At 36.7% G+C, this 25,735-nt stretch overlaps 1 protein-coding gene across 1 annotated transcript in view; it reads right to left on the reverse strand.

Annotated features, from left to right (window-relative positions):
• The window catches only part of HEATR1 (HEAT repeat containing 1), a 64,443-nt gene that overhangs the window by 32,671 nt on the left and 6,037 nt on the right, over positions 1–25,735 (reverse strand). The window contains 16 exon segments of the mRNA XM_047702530.1: positions 3,936–4,128; positions 4,826–4,899; positions 4,902–4,961; positions 5,106–5,289; positions 14,232–14,423; positions 14,900–15,021; positions 15,899–16,110; positions 16,986–17,074; positions 17,510–17,605; positions 20,003–20,107; positions 21,118–21,235; positions 21,654–21,764; positions 22,646–22,748; positions 23,932–24,065; positions 24,217–24,428; positions 25,192–25,332. Coding sequence (XP_047558486.1) covers positions 3,936–4,128; positions 4,826–4,899; positions 4,902–4,961; positions 5,106–5,289; positions 14,232–14,423; positions 14,900–15,021; positions 15,899–16,110; positions 16,986–17,074; positions 17,510–17,605; positions 20,003–20,107; positions 21,118–21,235; positions 21,654–21,764; positions 22,646–22,748; positions 23,932–24,065; positions 24,217–24,428; positions 25,192–25,332 — 2,146 coding nt within the window.

Genomic DNA, 25,735 nt, shown 5'->3' on the forward strand with positions numbered 1-25,735 from the left:
CCCAGGACGCCGGGATCATGACCTGAGCCGAAGGCAGCTGCTTAACCAACTGAGCCACCCAGGCGTCCCTCCATTGTATTTTCTGTATTTTTAAAACCAGTATCTTGCTGGTGACTCAGTTGTTCCTTATCTCTCAGCACTACAACTGCTAACACAAATATCTCTTTACATACATCCTTGCAAGTATGCAAACTACCCATTGTGTATCAGGCTTTGCAAATATTTTGTCTTTAGTGGACATCTGAGTTTCTAAAGCAGAAATTAGTCTAATTTTTCTTCTAGTTTTATACATTGCTTAGAGAGGCCCTCCCGACACGGAGTCAGTTGTTCAAGTGTCTATCTTCATATTCTGAGAGAGGCCACATGTATCACATGTTCTCTTCTACCGCTAGAGCTAAGTTGTGTGTTGTTCTTTTAATGTGAAATCTCTAGTTCACATGAAATTTCTGTCTAAGGAATAAGATTGGAGTCAAACTTTTAATGTCTCCAAATGGCTAGCCAGATGTCCCATTTAATAACCCACCTAAAAATTCTAGAGCTTTTTTATTCATACATTCCGTCAGTATCTGAAATAGCTATTGCTGCCAACTACTACTTCTAGAACCAAGCCCAGTAATGTAATGAATTTAGAAGGAATGCTTTTAACTTTGCAGTTAAGAATGCTAGCTTTTGATCTGAGAAGCATTTTTATTACTCTTATTTTGCTGCCACTTAATTAGAATTACTGATTTTTATCTAATGCCTTTTCCTTTTTTGGGAAAATGGTATGGGTTTTCTCCTTTCAAACTGATATGGCTAATTATATTAAGAGTTCATTATTTTGAACCAATTTTGTATTATTGGGATGAACTCTATTTGGGTAAATACGTGCTTTTTAAAAATATACTGGACTCAATTTGCAAATACTTTAGAAATCTGCATTATTATTCAAAGAAACATGCCTATTGTTTTCTTTTTGTTTGGAAGAACTGTCAATTTTCAATGTTACACTTGTTTAGACAAAGCATCTGGAAGCTTTTCTTCATTCTATGACCTGCTCAGTTCAACAGCACTGAAAAACCTGTTTCAAAAATCTGGCAGATTATCTGTAAGCTCAAGTGAATTGAAGTTTTTTTTGAAAAAAATGTCTTTGGGAGAAAACGATACCTAAAATCCTTTTATGGTAATTAGTTATTTAAGCTTTATTCTGTGCTATCTACTGAGGCGAGTTGTGCCAACTTTTATTTTGGTAGTAATGATCCATTCCATATATTCCATTTCTGGAATGCTAAGAAACAGCTCAACAAACTTTTGAACCTGAGAAGGTAAACTGAAAGCTGGAAATCTTTCCTGGTCTCTGTAATGTTAACTCATAAAGTCAGAAACAATCAGCTCGAAAGCTGAATTCATGCAAGGGGCAGCATCAGGTCAAGATACTATTTGCTAAAATTCCCTGTATCATTCAAAAACGAATTCAAAGAACAAAGTACTACAGTTACCATGTTCCAGTAACATACTGGAACTCAAGGTAAGCAAAAACTACCTTAAACAACCAGCTTTTAGGAGTGTTCTTCCATTTAAAATCTCTGTGACTTCATTCTCCCAAATCATTTTACTTAGATTTAAAAGTTATTTTACACAAAAATTGAAAAAAAATACTGAGCTTTGGTTTTAAATATATAAATGAATGTACTACATTGATCAGGTATTAAAAAACCAAAGGCAGTCTACATCTTTTTACAAATGAGGTTAAATATTTATTCATCTAACAAAATTTGCTGTATGTAAGCAAATTTTGAACTCAGTAAGTATCTGGACAGAAAGCAATAAACGGTGGTTAGATTCCCAAGCCACTGACAAAGACTTAGTTCAAATAACAGCATACTATATTAATATGCCAATACCTTTTTCTTTTGACAGGCATAACATTTTTTGTAAACAGATTAAAAGAAGTATCAGCCAACACTTCCTGGACTCCTCACAGACAAGGTATGCATAGAAGCTCACTGTGTACTCAAAGAGGAGAGCACGGAGGACAGGTGCAATGGCTAAATGACCTTCCACTTTAGGCCCCCTGGGACTCTAGTGTGCACTCCTTGAGCTTCCCAGTAGAACAAGGTGCATCTCTCCTGTTTTCAGTGGAGTACTGTGACATTTCTAGCAGCATAAATGCAAAAGTACTTTGGAAGAAGGAAAGTGACAGATGACAAGTCAGAGGTAGACAGGGAGCCTATCTTGCAGCAAAACTGGGCAAAAGTTAAGTCTTTGGGTCCTCAGAAACTACTGCCTTTGATACCAAAAGATAACAGACATTTTATACTTAATTAGGAAATCCAAATAGTTATGACCTCTAAATAAAATACACATACCTTTATGAAAACTCCCAAATTTAACAAAAATATCCATTTTAATAAATCATGCTACTTCCATACAATGGAATAATTTGCAGACATTTAAAATAAATTCTTATATAAAGTACTACTATAGAATACTTGTAATACTTAATACTTTATTAAAGAATTAGAGTTTAAAAAATGTACAGGAGGGTCTTCTCATCCGAGGCAGAAAAAAAAAACTGGAAAAAAAACCTTCTTAAAGTAAGTCTACCTAAAAAAAGGGAAGGCAATTTTACAGTGAGTGGTAAAGAAATTACATTCATGGGATTTTATTTTTTAAGTAAAACTTGAAATCCATGTATGTACATTACCTTGTATTTAACAAAATTTTGGTTACAATTGTAATTATGTGCTCTTTCACAGAGCTAATGAAAGATAAACAGAAATGATTTTGGGAAAAACATATGATCATTCACTTTACTTTCACAGAACATTTATAAAAAGCAATTTTAGGGGGTGCCTAAGTGGCTCAGTCGTTAAGCGTCTGCCTTCTGCTCGGGTCGTGATCCTGGGGTTCTGGGATCAAGCCCCACATTGGGCTCCCTGCTCTGTGGGAAGTCTGCTTCTCCCTCTCCCACTCCCCCAGCTTGTGTTCCCTCTCTCACTTCAAATAAATAGATCTTTAAAAAAAAAAAAAAAAAAAAAAAAGCAATTTTAGAATTAAAAAAAAAAAAAAAATCTAGAATACCCTCAAATTTCCCAAGGGCCACTCTTATTCCTTTGACATTAAAATCATTCCAGTTTGAAGTATCAATCATATGCATCATCCTTATCAATTCTCTCATCTTTAATTGCTACAGGGTCTAATTCTGCCAGATCCTCTCATTTGTCAGCAGCTTTTTTTTTTTTTTTTGGTCAGTAGCTTTAAAGTACCTACTTTCCAGTATCACGTCCATCAACTTCATGAAATTTGCAAATTTCATTTTATCAAAAAATAAACTTAATAAATAAACTTAAACTTGGGGTGTTTTATTAGTGAGTGCCCAACCTGAAAATGAGTTACACATGATTAAAGAGACAAATTCAGAAAGGTTGTCTGATTGGAAACCCATTTTCTAAGTAGTCAGATGAATACATAACTGTATTAAATGGCGTGGCTTCCATGTAACCCTTTACTGATGAAACGCAGAACATGAATAGCTGGATATTAACAACCCATTTTGGTTATTAAAAGTAGTTTATATAGGGGCTCCTGGGTGCCTCAGTTAAGTGTCTGCCTTCAGCTCAGGTCATGATCTCGGGGTCCTAGGATCGATCCCCACGTTGGGCTCCCTTTCCCCTGCTCCTCCCCACCTGCTGGTGTGCATGCCCTCTTTCTCAAATAAGTAAAATCTAAAAAAAATAATTTATATATACGTATATACAGTTTATACATACGAATTTATAATGTATACACCTAACTTGTAATACACATAGACAGCAGAGAGAGTGCACACACTGTGAGTACTCTTCAGAAAAAAAAGTTAAAAAGAAATTCTCCCAACTATAACCCACATAAACTACATATAGAGAAAGCATTAAAGTTGGTCATGACAGAACACAACATGCTACTCATGATACCTGGAGAAGATACAGATGCCAGCTGATGTTTATCCTGTGTCTTCTGAGCAGAGAGCATCTCACAACCTATATAAAGAGCTTGAGTCTGCAGTGCTGCTTTCACGCTGCAGTTAAGTGGATTTGAAAGGCTAGACCCGTATGTCCATAAAACAGAGAAGAACTTGAATAACTGAAAAATATCTTCTAGATGCACCTAAATTAAATAAACGACAGTGAAGTTTAATTTTTACTCACATTTAGTTAGTTCCAAATCCTCTTTTCACTAGTGTACAATTACAGAAAACACTTTGTTGCAATGATTTGCCCTGTCCCATGACTTAAAATTTTTCATACTTATTTTAACCAATGAGAAGTATGTAAATGAATCCAAAGGACTTGCTATAACTTTGACTCTGTACACACTGGACAACAGTAACAACATGTGAAAATAAGCAGAAAACCAAGACTCGTGATGAGGGGGAAGCCTTGTTAAGAAAGAATTCCAAGATGGAGTAAGTGTCACCAGTGGTGCCAAATGCTGCTGAAAGGGGTAAGACAAGAACAGAGACTTAACTGCTGGACCTAGCAACACAGAGGTCCATGAAATTTCTTAACTGAGTTGCACAAGCTAACTTACCCCACTGAACAGCAGTTTCTCACTGGTAATGAACTGTGATTAGTAAATACATGACAGGCCTAACACACTACTAGAACTAGGCATGCAGCAATGTTAGTCTTTGGCCTACTGACTGGTGTCATGATGATACCACTACCTCACAGGGCCCGTGTATATTACCCCATACTCTGCACTGTTCAAAAATCTACTTTCATTTTCATTAAAAAACTGTCATAAATACTCTGCTGTATCTTCTAAAAGGGAAGAGTATGCCTGAAAAAGATGAGCCTAGTACCTTTATGAAAAGTTTCATCAGAACCCTAAAATGAGTGGCATCAGTACCACTGAGTATCATCTCGAAGAGCCCATAAGCAAGCGCAGATAGGCTCTGCTGTCTTCTTTCAGCTGCTCGGGATTCCACCATATATCATCTACATGGACATGAAGAGAGAGAGAAACGATGAATAAACTTACGTGAACACGTGCTGGGAACATTTCACTCAAAACAAAGAATAGTTGTGGAGAAAATAATTGTTTTCTTGAGTATCACATTCAAAAGTCACACTTTGTCCTACCTTTAGGAAAAGATTTAGGACCCTTCAGTGCATGAATAAAATTTTTCAGTGCAAATATGAGTAAAACAGAGTCCTCCACAGCAACACGCTGGGCCAAATTGAGCTGCTTTATGTAATGGGCCCACAGTTCCACTGGTATCTCTCTGTCCATCATCAGCTCAAAATGCCATTCGGAGGGGATTTCCTGAAATAGTAAAGGAAATAAAGAGCATAAATATGAAGGAGTTCTGAACATGGGTTATACACAGGGGAACTGCAATGATATATGATTGGGTTAATATCCAAAATTTCGTCTCTATGAGCATTTGAGGACAGGATAATAGCTTTAACCAAATTTGTAAGGTTTAACTATCACTATTTACAACAGAAAGATTAAGTTATCCACAGCTTCATTTTATCTATATTTCCTTGAAACACATATCTAAAAACATGTTATCCATATAAATTGTGTTTATTCATTTAATAAACATAAAGAAAGGAGTTGGATTACAGGAGGACCTTAAAGGGAAACTTTCTATGTCACATACTTCTAATGGGGTGCAAATAGTTTACACAAGTAGCAAATGTGAGGGTGTTTAAAAAATTAATACAGCGATACTAAAAAGCAGCAGGAGAAACATGAAGAAAAATGATAAACAAGACCCTGTACAGAAGAGTGCAAAGTACTAAGAAGGAAAACAACCCAAAGCCAGACTTTTGAGAAAATGTCTCTAGTGAGGGATTTTATTGGCTCAGTGTGCTGCTGCAGCCAGAAAGAGACTCAGGACTCCTATAAAGGGTACTGAATATAAAACAGCATGTTATCTGCACATATAAAAAAAAAACAATCCATTTGTCCATACTTTTAATACCAAGGGCAAATACTATTCAGGTTATTACATTCTACAAAAGAAAGAAAATTAAGAAGGGCTTATCTGGGCTACTTTTTAAATATAAAAATCCACACTCTTCTATATTTTTCTAAGATTTTATTTATGTATTTGAGAGTGAGAGAGAAGAGAGCACACGTGAACAAGAGGGAGGTTTGACAGAATGTAAGCAGACCCCCGCACTGAGAATAGAAGCCAAGGAGGGGCTACGATCCCATGACCTGAGATCGCGACCTAACACAAAACCAAGAGCCAGATGCTTGACTGAATGAGCCACCCAGGACCTCTGAAAAATTCCTCCTTTCGAAGATGGCGGAGAAGTAGCAGGCTGAGACTACTTCGGGTAGCGGGAGATCAGCTAAATAGCTTATCTAAGATTGCAAACAAGTACAATCCAACGGGAGGATGAAGAGAAGAAGAACAGCAATTCCAGAAACAGAAAATCAACCACTTCTGCAAGGTAGGACTGGCGGAGAAGTGAATCCAAAGGATGGGAAGATAGACCGCGGGGGGAGGGGCCGGCTCCCGGCAAGCGGCGGAGCAACGGAGCAAAATCAGGACTTTTAAAAGTCTGTTCTGCTGCGGGACATCGCTCCAGAGGCTTAACTGGGGTGAAGCCCAGGCGGGGTAAGCGCGGCCTCAGGTCCCGCAGGGTCGCAGAAGGATCGGGGGTGTCTCAGTCTCGCAGAGCTTACCGGTATTAGAACGTGGAAGCCGGCTGCAGAGACGAGCCGAGGAGTGACCTCTCAGCTCAGGGTTGCCTTGAACCGGTCGCAGGCTCGGTCAGCTCGGAGCGCGGCCGGAGGCCAGGGTGACGAGAGTCATTTGGCACTGTTCTCTGAGGGCGCACTGAGGAGTGGGGCCCCGGGCTCTCGGCTCCTCCGGGCCGGAGACCGGGAGGCCGCCATCTTTATTCCCGTCCTCCGGACTCTACGGAAAGCGCTCAGGGAACAAAAGCTCCCGAAAGCGAACCCGAGCGGATGACTCAGCGCGGCCCCGGGTAAGGGCGGTGCAACTCCGCCTGGGGCAAAGACGCTTGAGAATCACTACAACGGGCCCCTCCCCCAGAAGATCTACTGGAAACCCAGCCAGGACCAAGTTCACCTACCAAGGAGAACGGCGGAATTCCAGAGGAGAAGAAAGCAAAGCACGGAATTCATGGATTTCTCCCCATGATTTTTTAGCCTTGCAGTTAATTTAATTTTTTTTTCTTTTTCAATTTTTTTTTTCTTTTTCTCTTCTTCTGCTAAATTTTTTTTAACTTTTACCGTTTTCTTTTTTTAACGTTTTTTTAAATAGTTTATCTAATATATATATATTTTTTCCTCTTTTTATATTTTTTTCTTATATCGGCTTTCTTTTTTTAATAGTTTTTTTTTTTTTTTAATTTCTTTCTGACCCCTTTTTATCCCCTTTCTCCCCCCTCACAATTCAGGATCTCTTCTGATTTGGCTAAAGCATATTTTCCTGGGGTTGTTGCCACCCTTTTAGTATTTTACTTGCTCCTTCATAAACTCTTATCTGGACAAAATGACAAGGCGGAAAAATTCACAACAAAAAAAAGAACAAGAGGCAATACCAAAGGCTAGGGACCTAATCAATACAGACATTGGTAATATGTCAGATATAGAGTTCAGAATGATGATTCTCAAGGTTCTAGCCGGGCTTGAAAAAGGCATGGAAGATATTAAAGCAACCCTCTCGGGAGATATAAAAGCCCTTTCTGGAGAAATAAAAGAACTAAAATCTAACCAAGTTGAAATCAAAAAAGCTATTAATGAGGTGCAATCAAAAATGGAGGCTCTCACTGCTAGGATAAATGAGGCAGAAGAAAGAATTAGCGATATAGAAGACCAAATGACAGAGAATAAAGAAGCTGAGCAAAAGAGGGACAAACAGCTACTGGACCACGAGGGGAGAATTCGAGAGATAAGTGACACCATAAGACGAAACAACATTAGAATAATTGGGATTCCAGAAGAAGAGGAAACAGAGAGGGGAGCAGAAGGTATATTGGAGAGAATTATTGGAGAGAATTTCCCCAATATGGCAAAGGGAACAAGCATCAAAATCTAGGAGGTTCAGAGAACCCCCCTCAAAATCAATAAGAATAGGTCTACACCCCGTCACCTAATAGTAAAATTGACAAGTCTTAGTGACAAAGAAAAGATCCTGAAAGCAGCCCGGGAAAAGAAGTCTGTAACGTACAATGGTAAAAATATTAGATTGGCAGCAGACTTATCCACAGAGACCTGGCAGGCCAGAAAGAGCTGGCATGATATATTCAGAGTACTAAATGAGAAAACATGCAGCCAAGAATACTATATCCAGCTAGGCTATCATTGAAAATAGAAGGAGAGATTAAAAGCTTCCAGGACAAACAAAAACTGAAAGAATTTGCAAATACCAAACCAGCTCTACAGGAAATATTGAAGGGGGTCCTCTAAGCAAAGAGAGACCCTAAAAGTAGTAGATCAGAAAGAAACAGAGACAATATACAATAACAGTCACCTTACAGGCAATACAATGGCACTAAATTCATATCTCTCAATACTTACCCTGAATGTTAATGGGCTAAATGCCCCAATCAAAAGACACAGGGTATCAGAATGGATAAAAAACCAAAACCCATCTATATGTTGCCTACAAGAAACTCATCTTACACCCGAAGACACCTCCAGGTTTAAAGTGAGGGGGTGGAAAAGAATTACCATGCTAATGGACATCAGAAGAAAGCAGGAGTGGCAATCCTTATATCAGATCAATTAGATTTTAAGCCAAAGATTATAATAAGAGATGAGGAAGGACACTATATCATACTCAAAGGAAACTGTCCAACAAGAAGATCTAACAATTTTAAATATCTATGCCCCTAACGTGGGAGCAGCCAACTATATAAACCAATTAATAACAAAATCAAAGAAACACATCGACAAGAATACAATAATAGTAGGGGATTTTACACTCCCCTCACTGAAATGGACAGATCACCAAGCAAAAGATCAACAAGGAAATCAGGCCTTAAATGACACACTGGACCAGATGGACATCACAGATATATTCAGAACATTCATCCCAAAGCAACAGAATACACATTCTTCTTTAGTGCACATGGAACGTTCTCCAGAATAGACACATCCTTGGTCCTAAATCAGGTCTCAACCGGTATCAAAAGATTGGGATTCATTCCCTGCATATTTTCAGACCACAATGCTCTAAAGCTAGAACTCAATCACAAGAGGAAATTTGGAAAGAACCCAAATCCATGGAGACTAAACAGCATCCTTCTAAAGAATGAATGGGTCAACCAGGAAATTAAAGAAGAATTGAAAAAATTTATGGAAACAAATGATAATGAAAACCACAACAGTTCAGAATCTGTGGGGACACAACAAAGGCAGTCCTGAGAGGAAACTATATAGCGGTACAAGCCTTCTCAAGAAACAAGAAAGGTCTCAGGTACACAACCTACCCTACACCTAAAGGAGCTGCGAAGAAAGAACAAGAAAGAAACCCTAAACCCAGCAGGAGAAGAGAATCATAAAGATCAGAGCAGAAATCAATGAAATAGAAACCAAAAAAACAATAGAAGAAATCAACGAAACTAGGAGCTGGTTCTTTGAAAGAATTAATAAGATTGATAAACCCTGGCCAGACTTATCAAAAGAAAGAGAGAGGACCCAAATAAATAAATCATGACTGAAAGAGGAGAGATCACAACGAACACCAAAGAAATACAGACAATTATAAGAAATACTATGAGCAACTCTACGCCAACAAATTTGACAATCTGGAGAAATGGATGCATTCCTAGAGACATATAAACTACCACAACTGAACCAGGAAGAAATAGAAGCCTGAACAGACCCAAACCAGTAAGGAGATTGAAACAGTCATCAAAAATCTCCAAACAAACAAAAGCCAGGGCCGACGGCTTCCCGGGGGAATTCTACCAAACATTTAAGAGAGAGAACTAATTCCTATTCTCCTGAAAACTGTTCCAAAAAATAGAATAGAAGGAAAACTTCCAAACTCATTTATGAGGCCAGCATCACCTTGATCCCAAAACCAGACAAGGAATCCCAACAAAAAAGAGAACTACAGACCAATATCCTTGATGAACACAGATGCAAAATTCTCGCCAAAATACTAGCCAATAGGATTCAACAGTACGTTAAGAGGATATTCACCCTCGACCAAGGTGGGATTTATTCCAGGGCTGCCAGGCTGGTTCAACATCCGCAAATCAATCAATGTGATACAACACATTAATAACAAGGAAACAACAAGAACCATATGATACTCTCCATAGATGCTGAAAAAGCATTGACAAAGTACAGCATCCCTTCCTGATCCAAAACTCTTCAAAGTGTAGGGATAGACAGCACATACCTCAATATTATCAAAGCCATCTATGAAAAACCCACCGCAAATATCATTCTCAATGGAGAAAAACTGAAAGCTTTTCCGCTAAGGTCAGGAACACGGCAGGGATGTCCGTTATCACCACTGCTATTCAACATAGTACTAGAAGTCCTAGCCTCAGCAATCAGACAACAAAAGGAAATTAAAGGCATCCAAATCGGCAAAGAAGAAGTCAAACTATCACTCTTCGCAGATGATATGATACTCTATGTGAAAAACCCAAAAGACTCCACTCCAAAACTGCTAGAACTTGTACAGGAATTCAGTAAAGTGTCAGGATATAAAATCAATGCACAGAAATCAGTTGCATTTCTCTACACCAACAACAAGACAGAAGAAAGAGAAATTAAGGAGTCCATCCCATTTACAATTGCACCCAAAACTATAAGATACCTAGGAATAAACCTAACCAAAGAGACTAAGAATCTATACTCAGAAAACTATAAAGTACTCATGAAAGAAATTGAGGAAGACACAAAGAAATGGAAAAATGTTCCACGCTCCTGGATTGGAAGAATAAATATTGTGAAAATGTCTATGCTACCTAAAGCAATCTACACATTTAATGCAATTCCTATCAAAGTACCATCCATTTTTTTCAAAGAAATGGAACAAATAATCCTAAAATTTATATGGAACCAGAAAAGACCTCGAATAGCCAAAGGAATATTGAAAAAGAAAGCCAAAGTCGGTGGCATCACAATTCCGGACTTCAAGCTCTATTACAAAGCTGTCATCATCAAGACTGCATGGTACTGGCACAAAAACAGACACATAGATCAATGGAACAGAATAGAGAGCCCAGAAATGGACCCTCAACTCTATGGTCAACTCATCTTCGACAAAGCAGGAAAGAATGTCCAATGGAACAAAGACAGCCTCTTCAATAAATGGTGTTGGGAAAATTGGACAGCCACATGCAGAAAAATGAAATTGGATCATTTCCTTACACCACACACGAAAATAGACTCAAAATGGATGAAGGATCTCAATGTGAGAAAGGAATCCATCAAAATCCTCGAGGAAAACACAGGCAGCAACCTCTTCGACGTCAGCCGCAGCAACATCTTCCTAGGAACATCACCAAAGGCAAGGGAAGCAAGGGCAAAATGAACTTTTGGGATTTTATCAAGATCAAAAGCTTTTGCACAGCAAAGGAAACAGTGAACAAAACCAAAAGACAACTGACAGAATGGGAGAAGATATTTGCAAAGACATATCAGATAAAGGGCTAGTGTCCAAAATCTATAAAGAACTTAGCAAACTCAACACCCAAAGAACAATAATCCAATCAAGAAATGGGCAGAGGACATGAACAGACATTTCTGCAAAGAAGACATCCAGATGGCCAACAGACACATGAAAAAGTGCTCCATATCACTTGGCATCAGGGAAATACAAATCAAACCACCATGAGATATCACCTCACACCAGTCAGAATGGCTAAAATTAACAAGTCAGGAAATGACAGATGCTGGCGAGGATGCGGAGAAAGGGGAACCCTCCTACACTGTTGGTGGGAATGCAAGCTGGTGCAACCACTCTGGAAAACAGCATGAGGAAAACCTCAAAATGTTGAAAATAGAACTACCCTATGACCCTGCAATTGCACTGCTGGGTATTTACCCTAAAGATACAAACATAGTGATCCGAAGGGGCACATGCACCCGAATGTTTATAGCAGCAATGTCTACAATAGCCAAACTATGGAAAGAACCTAGATGTCCATCAACAGACGAATGGATAAAGAAGATGTGGTATATATACACAATGGAATACTATGCAGCCATCAAAAGAAATGAAATCTTGCCATTTGCGACGACATGGATGGAACTAGAGGGTATCATGCTTAGCGAAATAAGTCAATCGGAGAAAGACAACTATCATATGATCTCCCTGATATGAGGGATAGGAGATGCAACATGGGGGGTCGAGGGGGTAGGAGAAGAGTAAATGAAACAAGATGGGATTGGGAGGGAGACAAACCATAAGTGACTCTTAATCTCACAAAACAAACTGAGGGTTGATGGGGGGGGGGGGTTGGGAGAGGGGGTGGGGTTATGGATATCGGGGAGGGTATGTGCTATGGTGAGTGTTGTGAAGTGTGTAAACCTGGCGATTCGCAGACCTGTACCCCTGGGGATAAAAATATATGTTTATAAGCTGTAAAAAAAAAAAAAAAAAAAAGAAAGAAAGAAAGGATGAATCCCCAAGTTTTGTAGCAACATGGACGGGACTGGAAGAGATTATGCTGAGTGAAATAAGTGAAGCAGAGAGAGTCAATTATCATATGGTTTCACTTATTTGTGGAGCATAACAAATAGCATGGAGGACAAGGGGAGATGGAGAGGAGAAGGGAGTTGAGGGAAATTGGAAGGGGAGGTGAACCATGAGAGACTATGGACTCTGAAAAACGATCTGAGAATTTTGAAGGGGTGGGGGGTGGGAGGTTGGGGGCACCAGGTGATGGGTATTGTAGAGGGCACGGATTGCATGGAGCACTGGGTGTGGTGCAAAAATAATGAATACTGTTATGCTGAAAAAAAATTAAAAAATTAAAAAAAAAAAATTCATCCTTTTCAAGTTTACATAATTTTAGGTAACAATGACTATGGCTAGAACTTATAAAATCCTCAGGGTATATGTAAATGTAAGAAAGATGTGATTCGTTTCAGTGAACCCTAAAATGAGGAGCCCTCTGATTGTTGGAAGACAAATAAAAACAAAATACTATTAAAAATATTAAAAGAAATCATCTTATTACCTCAAGATGTGATACTAGGTAAAAATACAAACAACTGAAACATGCTCTTTAGCCAATACTGTCAAAGATAATAGCTGGTGAGATCCAAATCTGATGTAATATTAAAATAATACAAAAGATCAACTCCTGGGGCACCGGGGTGGCTCAGTTAAACATCTGACTCTTGTGTTTCGGCTCAGGTCATAACTTCAGGATTGTATGACCATGGCACTTAGGGCTCTGTGCTCTTTGGGGAGTCTGCTTGAGATTCTTTCCCTCTCCCTCTTCCTTCACACCCCTCTCAAGTGTATTCTCTCTCTCAAATTATTTTAAAAAGCATCAATTCGTGGGGTGCCTGGGTGGCTCAGTGGGTTAAGCCTCAGCCTTCGGCTCAGGTCATGATCTCAGGGTCCTGGGATTGAGCCCCATGTTGGGCTCTTTGCTCAGCAGGGACCCTGCTTCGCCCTCTCTCTCTGCCTGCCTGTCTGCCTACTTGTGATCTCTGTCAAATAAATAAATAAAATCTTAAAAAAAAAAAATCAATTCTTAGTAAATAACAGAATGAAGTAAATATTTTGTTCAAGCAATAACATGCCTAGTGAATTCTTCATCACAAAGTGTAGTTAAGGGACGCCTGGGTGGCTCAGTGGGTTAAGCCGCTGCCTTCGGCTCAGGTCATGATCCCGGGGTCCTGGGATCGAGTCCCGCATCGGGCTCCTTGCTCGGCGGGGAGCCTGCTTCCTCCTCTCTCTCTGCCTGCCTCTCTGCCTGCTTGTGTGTACTCTCTCTCTTTCTGACAAATAAATAAAAATCTTTAAAAAAAAAAAAAAACAAAGTGTAGTTAAGTATAACTCAGGTAATTAATAAAGATAATACAGGGAAGAGTCAACTATCAGGTACAGAACATCACAACCCTGAAATTCTATAATTCAATTAAATTCTCTCTCTACCTATTGCTACCCAAGGCTGCTTCATATTCACCCCTCGTATCCAAAGATTTAGCATTTCAGCCCCCAATTTCAGTGCTGCTATGATTAGTAAGCCGGGCTGCCACTTTACTCAATGTTCCAAAAACTTTGCACTCCTTACCACCGCAGTAATCACACTCTCAAGCTTCTTTATTTTTTTCTGCAATAAACCGAAGACTCTGATCGCAAAGGGGAAGTGAGTTTCTTTTAAAGATGAACAGCAAGAAACAAGCACAGCCATGATCACGTGAAAAGTCACTTTTTGCTTCAGGCTAAAGCACTCCTTTTCCCCAATGCTTATTAAGTCTTCCACCTTGAAAAATAAACATACTCCATTATTGGTAGCTCTTCACTGATTTCTAAAGTAATAATAAAATTAAATAATCTCAGAATTATAATGAACATAATTGCATCTGGCAACTGGATAAATGCTTTAAAATTATACTCCTAAAACCTTGACAAAGATTTACTAAAGCAAAAGAGAAAATACATCCTTTTAGAGATTGTTATTTAAAAAAAAATATATGACTTTATATTTTAAATGACAGGAAACAAGAAAGCAAAAAGTACACACTATTCTTACAGTCCAGATGTAAACCACAAAAAATTATATAAAATGTAGAAGATTTCAAACACTCTGCGGAATATACTATGTAAAACCAAACATGTTTAAAGCATAACAAAGTAGTAAAAAATGTAAAAGTTATTTTAAAAAATCTAGTAAACCAAACACTGAGAATCTAATAAAATTTTAGGAAGTCCAGGGGTGGACTTTGACAGCATACGTACCACCTTTAACATTGAAGAAGGATCCCCTGAACTTATATTGTCAGCCAATATTGCAATCATCTTCTGATTTGTTACACCAATTAGTTTTCCTGACTCTGTGCTTTTAATCACATTTTCAAGAGCTGTTTAAAAAAAAAAAAAATGAACACAGAGGACCCCTGTATCACCAATACTCGCCTCATGAATTCTGTAGAGTAAGAAATTTAGGCAAAAGTTTTAATTTTCCTATGAAGGTTTGCTCTGTATTTTTCCTTTTATCTAATTCTGAATCTATCTCTGTGTCAGCTTCATTTTCATTGTCGTTGACTACTGAAAAACGTGGGGAATGGGGGTGCCAATGCCCCTCCCTAACACAAGAGAAAAATCTGCATATATCCTCAAAAACTTAACTACTAATAGCCTACTACAGACCAGAAGCCTTCAAATAACAGTTAACACACCTTTAATGTTATAAGTATGCTATACTGTATTCTTACAATACTGTAATCTAGAGAAAAAAAAAGTAGTATTTAAATAATCAGAAAGAGAAGAAAATGTATTTAGAGTATTGTATTTATCAAAAAAATACCTGCATTTAAGTGAATCCACATGCCATTCAACCCTATGCTGTTCAAGAGTCAACCGTAGGTTTCTGACCTTGGCAAAAATCTTTAAAAATCTTGCTGACACAGACCATAGCAAACATGATTTCAAATAATGATTAGAGCCAACTTTTAATTGTACTTTTCTTTTTAAAGTATTTGTTTATTTTTTAAAGATTTTATTTATTTGACAGAGACAGAGATTACAAGGAGGCAGAGCAGCAGGCAGAGAGAGAGGGGAAAGTTGGCTCCCTGCTGAGCAGAAAGCCCGATGTGGAATTCGATCCCAGGACCCTGAGATCATGACCTGAGCCGAAGACAGAGGCTTAACCCACTGAGCCACTCAGATACCCCTCTTTTTAAAGTATTTAAAGTGTTGTTGGTTCCCCAGGCCCCCAAAGGCAACCAAATTTCTTACCTTCTTTCCAGCCTCTTAATACAGGGTGCAGAGAGCAAATTCCGGATTTCGATAAATATATGGCAATCTTCGTATCAGCAGATTCCATATCATCATTGACAATAATCATAAATGGCAGCAGATGCACCATCACTTGATTTGACAACTGATCATTTTCACTCAGTATCTCTTCCTTAATTAATATGTCTGCTGCTACCTCAAGTACCTTGTACCTGAAACACAAACACATTTGGTTGAGGGAGGGACCCATTAGAAACTTAAATTCAGCAAAAAAAAAAAAAATTATTACATTGTTCCCGCTCAACTGACACTATCTTGATCTCCTCACCAAACACATTATTCGGAGAGACCCTAGACAATCACTCAAAATCCATGCTAACAGGGAGCTATTTGGGACAGTAATTGTAAACTGCTTTTTTTTTTTTTTTGGAGAAATCACTAGGTTGACTATAACATAAAATATGTATCTCACAACGTATCTTAACTCCATTAGAAACGAAGGATTCAATCATAAGTTAAAAAAATATATAAACACATACTGTGTGCTAAGAACTAAATATGACAGATACAAAAATCTGTCAGACATGCTCTCCTCCCCCAAGGAGCTTAGGTCATCTTTTTCAGTGCAAAAAGCTTAGATGCGAAAAATGAAGTAACTAGAGTACATCAAACACTACAGGTGACCATGTGCCTCTGAGCTTATTTTAATATGTTTACTTTTAATTATAAAGTAATATACTATCCTTATAAAACAATCAAATAGAATTATATAAAGCAGAAAATTAAACTACTTCCTACCCTACTTCTCAGATTTCACCATTTATGTCACCATTATGTAATCTTTCCATTTTATTAGGAAAATTTTTATTAAGAAAATTTATTAAGAAAAATTTCAAACATAGAGAACCCCCACAAACCCTCATTCTTTTTATGATGCACAAGTTACATTATGATCCATTCCACTACCATGACCAAAGGGCCATGTAACTAAATTATAAGATGCAAAAATGTAAAGAAAGAAAACAGAACTGAAACGGACGTAGAATTCTGTCAATTCAAAACAGTATGAGGAGAAATGAATACATACCATTCCCTATTTTTTGAAAGTTCTGCTCTTCGAAAGAGGCTGAGAAGATTTGAAACCGTCACTTCTGAACTAAAATATTGTTTGAAAATCTAAAGGGGAAGAAACACACATAAGTAAATTTTCACTTGCTTCAGGTACACATGGTACTTGTTAAATGAACTTTAAAAAAATAATGAATTATAAAGAATTTATCTCCCAACAGTCCTCATATAATTTCAAAGCTTTATGAGAACAGTTTCTCAAAAGTGGCATTTATGAGACAATCTTCCATGATCCCAAGGTATTTACTACTGATAAAAATTCACAAAGCATGTTTCCCTCTTGAAGAACTTCCATATACATAAAACTCTGCAGTCTAGTTTTTCCCATGAGCTTTCCTTAATCAGGCTTAAGTCTATGCTCTCAGGAGAACAAATTCCCAATGAAGGAATAATTTCCAAATATGTTCCTGCCTAGAGCAGAGAATCACCTGGGAATGAAAAAATATTTACAAATTGTGTATTTCAACAAACAAATTCACTCACCTTAAATGCATTTATAGCTGACAGAACAACATCTATGCTATCATCACCTAATCGAGTTAAAACAGCTTCTTTTATGAAAGACTCATCAACACTCTCCTAAGCAAAAGAAAAAATATATAGATTTGGTTATTGCTAAAACCTCCCAAGAGTTTACATTAAAAAGAAAGCTTAGTTTTATGGAAAGCACTGCACTCATTATCTGTCAAGAAATACAGGCTCTACCCTAGACACAAACTCAAACACTCTAAGCATACTTGCACTGAACTTGATAATCTCTAAAGGGTCTTTTTTAGATGGGTAATTATTTGGTCCAAACTTTTCCCAGTTTCTACTGAAAATACCATAGAATATGTATAATCCAAACATAATTTTTGCATTAAGAAGTTCATCTTGCTAAACAAGAGCCCGGATATTGAGAGTGCATAGACTAAAGAACCAGAACATCTGGTTTAAATCCTAGCTTGACCACTTACCAACTGTGTGACCTGTAGCAAGTTACTTAACCTTTCCAGGTCTGTTCTTATCTATCAAAGACAGCTAATAATAGCACCTATCTCAAAGGACTGCCACAAAATGAAATAATACCTGTCAGTGCATAGAACAAGGCCTTACACAATGTAAGTACTGTTAAAAGTTAGCTATCATTATCAAGATTTTTTACAAGGATAAGGACATCTGCTGAGAAGCCAGTTGCCAGTCTGTCAAAAGAGATCCTATTTTTCTTAACAAAAGAAAATAAAGCATATAATCATTCAAAGTAATGGAAAAGTAAGACTACAAGCCAACCTAAATATATCCCTACCTGTAGGTGGCATTTTTTATAATGCTATAAAAAAGTAACAGGGCTCTCTGTTGGGAGATAAAACCCAAATCCCTAGAACTCACAAAACTGAAGCTCAAATCTCATGTACCAAATGTCACCAAAATTCTCTCTAGAGCTAACAAGTAGCCAAATATCCCAATCTGAAATTCTATAATAGGATCTATGTTCTGTCACTAATGGAGAAGGGAAAGTGAAATCAAAGCATGCAGAGAAAGACAGTAACTGTAATGACAATATTGAACCTAAAAGGCAGATGTATACAGTGCCTTTTACTGAAAATCTAACCAGATCCAGAAAAGGACAGGGGAGGTAGGGATTAAGAGTAAAAGAAGGCTGAGAACAGCTTTAGGAGTATTAGGAGCTTCCAGGAATCCCTTTTTCATTCTAGACACTGGAATCTTCCCATCAAAACAAAGACCAGAATTCAGTAGTTTAATTAAAAAAAAAAAAAAAAAATCAATAGCACATACTTATCAGCAGTTTGTGAAATGTAACCTTATGCCAGATCAGAAATGAATCAAAATCAATAGATTATAAATCTGAATACTACAATCATTTTTAAAGAAACATTCTCACAGATCCTAATACTTTTATTATTTACAGATCATTTAAAATTAAGTAACTCAAAAATATAAAAATATAAAAAATATCCAAAAAAAATTTGAAGTCCAATATTTAAAAACCCTATAAAACCAATAAAAATCAAACTGAAATGTATTTATTAGGGTAATTATGATTAGCTGAAATTAAATTCTACTTGTGACATGAATCTGGATCTACCAACCACGACACAAGTTTGAGTTCAGCATGTTTGTAGTACCACATGCCATGGGGAAACAACTCTAGGACCACTTTTTTTATTCCAGAAATTTTCCAAATATGCTAATAGTAGTACATATACAAGAGGATTTCAGATATCACAGCGATGAACACTCCCATTTCAATTATAGTAACAGCAGTAAAATAGCTCTACCAATGAGCTCTTCAAACCCATGATTTGATGGCTATGTAAAAATGAGTCCATTTAAAAGTGGGAGAAAAATTTTAAGAACATAGTATCAACAGTAAGCAAACAAAGCAAAAATCGTGACGGTATTGTTTGAATGGCTCAATTCTGAAAAATAATGCTTCATTTGAATCATTACAAAGTCTTCTAAAATACCATTTTGGTATAAAGACATTATTTACAAATTAAGTCAGCCTTTGTACTTACTTCTCGCAACCACCAAAATGTGAAACACAAATACAACTGCAGGTACTGAGATCATGAACGGTGTCCCAAAAGCTCTCATTCCCATGTTCCCAAATATACTCATGTTGAACTTGAGACTATCAAAGTCAAATTTCAAAACTAAAACATTCTCAGATAATTTGTGAGCCTCTGTAAATAATCTAGAAATTCTAGTCTGAAAAACACTAAGCTAAATAATAATCTGCAACGTGGAAACATGTGAAGACAGTTGTTAGTAGAGCATACACAAGTTAAAAGTGCCGCCTGCTGGTATGTATGGTCCTAAATCTTTGTCCTGTACACTCTCCTCTGCTTTATTCATCTTGTATCTGTAATTACACAATGTTAATTATAGTTGGTAACTTCAATTTCTTATTCTAGAATGACACTATTCACCATAAGGATAAAAATACCACAAATGAAGCTATCTGATACAAACCTCTGATGTTTTCATATTTTTCAGATGATTAATGGCCAGAAGTCTCACAGGAGCAAGTGGATGATTCAGACTGAGCATCAGGGAAGTATCAGAATCTGCTAGAAACTATAGGATTCATCACAATCACCAAATTATTTCACCATTAAATCTGAACAGCATCTGATCAAGAATAAAAACTAGAGAAAACCATCCCAAAATGCCCAACATATTTGATAATAACCATCTAACTTCAGACACCATGAAATAAAGTAAAATCTTTGTTTCTAGAATAGGGTATAAGTTACAATAGATGAACAAAATGTATATTGTTAATGTTGTGACTTTGAGTACCCTCATGTCTATGGGTAGGTTTATTTAGTGAAGCAATTCTATGAAGTAACTTTGCATTCTTTATGTAGATCTGATTCCAGACTGAGAAGTACCTAAAATATATCATTGTAGTAGCACCTAAATGAAAATAGAAATTTAAAAAATTGGTCACTGAAGACAGAAAGCAATTTATCTAAAGGATACAACAGTGACAGATTTATGACAACTTACTTCACTAAGATTTGGGAATGAAATGCCATTAAAGATGAAAGTCTAATTTTATTAGACAAGAAAAACCAAAACAATCAAGTTTTTCTTCATATTTATTTTCAAGGCTAATTTTAAGAACCGCCTAACTTCTAGTAGAAAGATTTAGGGTTAATCACCAGGAAATTTCTAAGTTCTAACATGCTCATGAAATTAAAATCTACCTCCCTTTTTCTGAATAAATGACTTAAATAGCCATATACAGCAAGTGGGTACTGCACTGGAAAGTACAGATATGGGACAAAAATAAGAACGTGAAGCCACCTTCTAGTGATTGCTGATGATCATCTGTAACATTTCCAAACAATACTCTTCCGAAATACATATCCCTTCAGTTATTTAAATTACTGTGCCTTTTCCAATGATTCAACCCCTGCCTCACAGCCTTACTTCAGGGACTAGATAAATTGTATTAAATCTCACCTGTCCATAAAATTTTCCAAAGAAAGGTATGAAGTAGCAAACTTCCTTCCAGAGCTCTTCAAAGAACCACACAAATATACTCATAATTGTAGTAATTTCTCTGAAGAAAAACCTACCTGATACTTTCCTCCACTTGTGGAAAGAGAGATAAACTGATGAAAAAGTTCTTGTTTTTTTAGATCTGTCATTTCTTTTAGGCGTTCCTCTAGTACAACATCTAATGTTCTGGGATATCTGGGAAGAAATTAATGAGTTAATTATTCTTGGTAAAGTCACTGACCACATGCACCTTACACATATAAAAAAACATAAATAAAACTTCAGAAATTACTGAGACTGAGACAATTTTAACAAACGTATACGTAAAACAGTATACGTAAAATCTGATGTTAATCAAGTCTGTAACTATGACTATTGCAACAGAGACTCTCTGTAAAAAAAAAAATTATACTCTCTATAGTCTCCACATAGCCCCTATTCCCTATATGAAAGTCAAATTTCAAATATACCTAAATCCCTCACCTGTCTTCCTCAAGGGGGAACAAAAAGGACAGCCTCTTTAGAATTCATTTACTTTATTTCAATGTGACCTGTGAATCTTTTTATAAATCAAGAGGCACACATTAGAGAACGGCACAAACACACAACTTACTTGCTTTCTAGAAGTCTGATAAGTGGAAGAAACTGTTGGTTAAGCAAAGATACTTTATCGGGATCGATTTCTTCCTGTGAACTATATGAAATATACTCTTCAAAAAGAAGGCTGCAAAACAAGTACCAGCAGACATGAGAGCTATTTACTGAGTACTCATGTTCTAGACGCCTTAGAAATATCATCTGCCATACTTCCACAAGGTAGAAGTCATTCTTTAGACAAAAACCAGGGCTAAGATTCTTGTAATTTGCTTGAGATCGAAGGAGGAGAAGCACCACGGCCAACACTTAGCGAGTCCTACTGTGTGTTTTCAACTCTAGTTTGATCCGGGGGCCCACACTCTCCACAGTACTTCCCATGTATACTATCATGAAATTCACAAGACAACTCTGTGAGCAAGGGGCACGAATGACACACACCAGCAGGCAGGCCAATGTTACACAACAGCAAAACCAGATCCAGGCAGTCTGACCTTCAGAACTTATTACTCTACTCTCCTGGAAATGAGAGAGGCAGGATTCAAGCCCATGTCTGAATGCAGTGCCTACATTCTTTGCATTTCTATCAAGTTGCCCTTTAAGTAAAAAAAGAAAATGGGAAACAACTATCTTTACAGAAAAATAATAACCCTCACTTCACACCAACCCTCAGTATTAAGTTTCTAATTGATATTTACTAAATGCCAACTGTGAGGTATTGCTTCAGGCATTTTGATCATTTATTAATAGGAAACTCTAAACAGCCACTAGTTACATGTAGCTATAACGCAAATTTAGCTTAACGATTAAATTTCCATGATCACACATGAGCACTAGAGAGAAATTATTTTTTCCTTCTAGTGCCACAATTATTGCACTAAGTACTTCTAATTAGTGAAATGATACTGACAAATCTAGAAGCACATCATAAAGACATACTGGAAAATTCTAAAAAGTATACAAAACCACAAAATACAAATCAAAAGCATGTCAGAAATAATACCTTCTTACCTAGCCAACAAATGGTCTAATTTGTTCTTCAGTGATATATTTGTAAGTATAGCTTCTAAATGTCTCCTGTAGATTTGACCATCCATCCCTTCAGTTTCTTCTCCTTTAGTATACAACATAAATTAAAATTGATTGGGAAAAGTTTTTTGCACTTACATTATTAAATTTACAGTAGAAAACCCTCCTATAGGAATAACTTTAAATCATATTCATCTGAAACCAGCTTTTTACCTGTTTATAAAAGTGTATTTTACCTATTTAGCCATTTATATATTTTTACATTTTTGTATACGTTACCCTCACTTATGCTTTACCTGAAATTCTATTTTTAACAAGTTTTTCATGACTATCTTACTAAAACAGAAGTCCAAAAAACAGTCATTCCAGGTCATATTAGAAGGGGCTGAAGTAGGGACCCAAGCCTAGGTCTTAATAAACTAGCTCTGAAAACAAGCTCAATCATCACCTCGATACACCTTACTGAACCAAGAGCTGTCATCTAATATTCCAGACTGACCACAGATGTATGCTGGCCCTGCCTTCAAAGATTGGGACATTACTCATCGCCACCAAAATAGGAAAAATGTACTTTGAAACATTTAGTCATGTTTCTGAAAAACATATGTAAACCAAGATCTGGGTAAGCAAACTTAATTTTCAACAGACTGACGTAATTTAGAGATGTCTTCCTTAGTATGTCTTTCTTAGCCTAAGTGGTAATAGGACCAAGCATTTCTTCTTGTCTTTCTGTATTTATTGAAGGATAAAAAAACAAATAATGGAAATAATCACTTTTAATTAAAGACTTTTTTAAAATTTGGATTTTTATGTATGAGATTTTCTTGCTCTATGGTCAAAGACTCAAAGGAGAAAAACTTTTTTGGCAGCTGAGTATTTATAAATGAGTCACTGAAGTTCATTAAATATCTAAAGGAGAAAGGGAAGTTTTACTTGGCAACATACATTTATCATTTTAAAATAATTCCATAGTTATCTTCACGTACAGATAGGTAAAAAACAAAACAAAACACACATTAAAAAACAAAACAAAACAGAATTCTGAGTATATCCTTCAATGAATAAGGAAGGATCTCCCTTCAACCAACCTACTCCCCATCTCAAATGTTTTTCACATAAGAATAAATTACACAGAACAATAAATGACACAGAACAATTAATTAGAACCTTTAAATATCTTAAAGATAATAACATGAATGTGATTCCTATTTTAAGAGAATCTGATCTTAGACATTAAGTTTCTCAACACAAAATGTAAAACCACATACCTGTAACATGATTAACAATGGAGACAACCAGATGGGGAAGCATGTAACGCAGAAGAGGACTGATGTCATATATTTCAGAAATCCCATGAAGTATTGTAATGAGATCAGGAACATTGCACAAGTGAGGAAATGGCCTTTGAGAAATAAGTACATGTTAACTTCAGAAGTCAAATATACGGCAATTTAAAGAAAAACAACCCAGTATAAAATTATCTTTGAAAGAATTATTCAAAATAATTTCTTTCTCCTTTAATTACTATCATTTTTCAATTCAATTGTACATACTTCTTTCCAAGGGTCTCTGGCTTCTGTCTCTGCATGAGCACTATCAAGCAACCTAATCCATCCTTGATCAAAGAGGGAATTTTGGTCAGTGTTTTGATGATCTGTGAGGCCAACGAATTAACGAAGGTATCTTCCATTGTCACTTTCACAGAAATCTGACATATTATCATATATGTGGCAGCTCTGTAATCTGGTAAAGATGATTTCAATCCCTAAATATTTTTAAGATATAAGGAAAAATTATAAACTATAGCACTGAATTCTACTTAAAATGTCACTTTACCTTGACAAATTGAAAATGCCATAAATTAGAGATTAATACTACCTAACACAAGCTGAGAGTCAACCACACCTCAGAAGTCAACCTCCTTTCCTGAGCACATAGAGATAAGTCTCCTGGATGAAGGGAGGGATCTCAGATGGTCTCCTAACTCAAACATCCACTATTTATGATAACAGGGGCCAGCCAATAGGCTCTTCTACAGGCAAACACCCACCACTATAAAGGAAACTTTAGAAATAAAACAATGTCTGATTAAAGATAATAATTTTGGGACACCAGTAGGAAGTGAAAGCATTAAATCCATGAGGGATCTGGAAGGGTGATAGGCAACAAGGCACTTGAGAAGAAGAAACACTGATAAGTATAAGTCAGTCATTGCAAAAAGAATAAAAGAGCCTAGATGAGATTTTTAAATCCATTCTTTTTCCAGTGAATTAACATGACTGCTAAAAAACCAGATCTGGAAGACAGCGGCAGGGCCAAATAACCAACATTAATTCTTAAGGAACCCTTATTAAGATCCCACATTGGTTACGTTTTTAAGACAAGTTCTTTTTGTTTTTTTTTTTTACCAAAAAATTAAATCTTACCAACGACCAATTTTAAAATATTTATCGTCAAGTGAAATTTTTAAAAGCCAGGAAATTCCTTCAAGTACAAAATAATCTACTTTACTTATGAGCAAGGCCAACCTTTTGGATGTATGGAAACAGCTTGGCAACTATATTATCCAATTTGTCCTCAGCAGTCACTAGAGCAGACACTATGGTAGAAGCATAAAAAGTTAAGAGCACCCTCAACTGAGCTGAACTCCCAGGATACTCAGCAAACACCTAGAACAAAAAAACACAAAGTACATATAAAAGTGGAAGCCCAACTAGATACAAGTGTAAGAATATTTACAGCTCTCCTCAACTACTTCAGGCTGACATGTTTATTTTTACCACATACAACATTAAATACACAAATGCAACAGTTCAATTAAATATGACAAGAATGAACAATCCTGACATTTTTAGACCATCTCTTTATTTAAACAGTCACTATAAAGAGAATTTGGCAGGAAACAGAATGATTTTTGTAGGAAAACACCTTTAGTGATGCAAAACTGATCGAACTGCTCATGCTCTTTCACTTAAAAGGAACTTCTTCAAGTTAGCCTTAGCAGGCTTTCCCCATTCCGAGCAAGCAATCTTTTTTTTTTTTTTTTTTAAAGATTTTATTTATTTATTTGAC

Source organism: Lutra lutra, chromosome 14, assembly GCF_902655055.1.
Source record: "Lutra lutra chromosome 14, mLutLut1.2, whole genome shotgun sequence".
Lineage (NCBI taxonomy): Eukaryota > Metazoa > Chordata > Mammalia > Carnivora > Mustelidae > Lutra > Lutra lutra.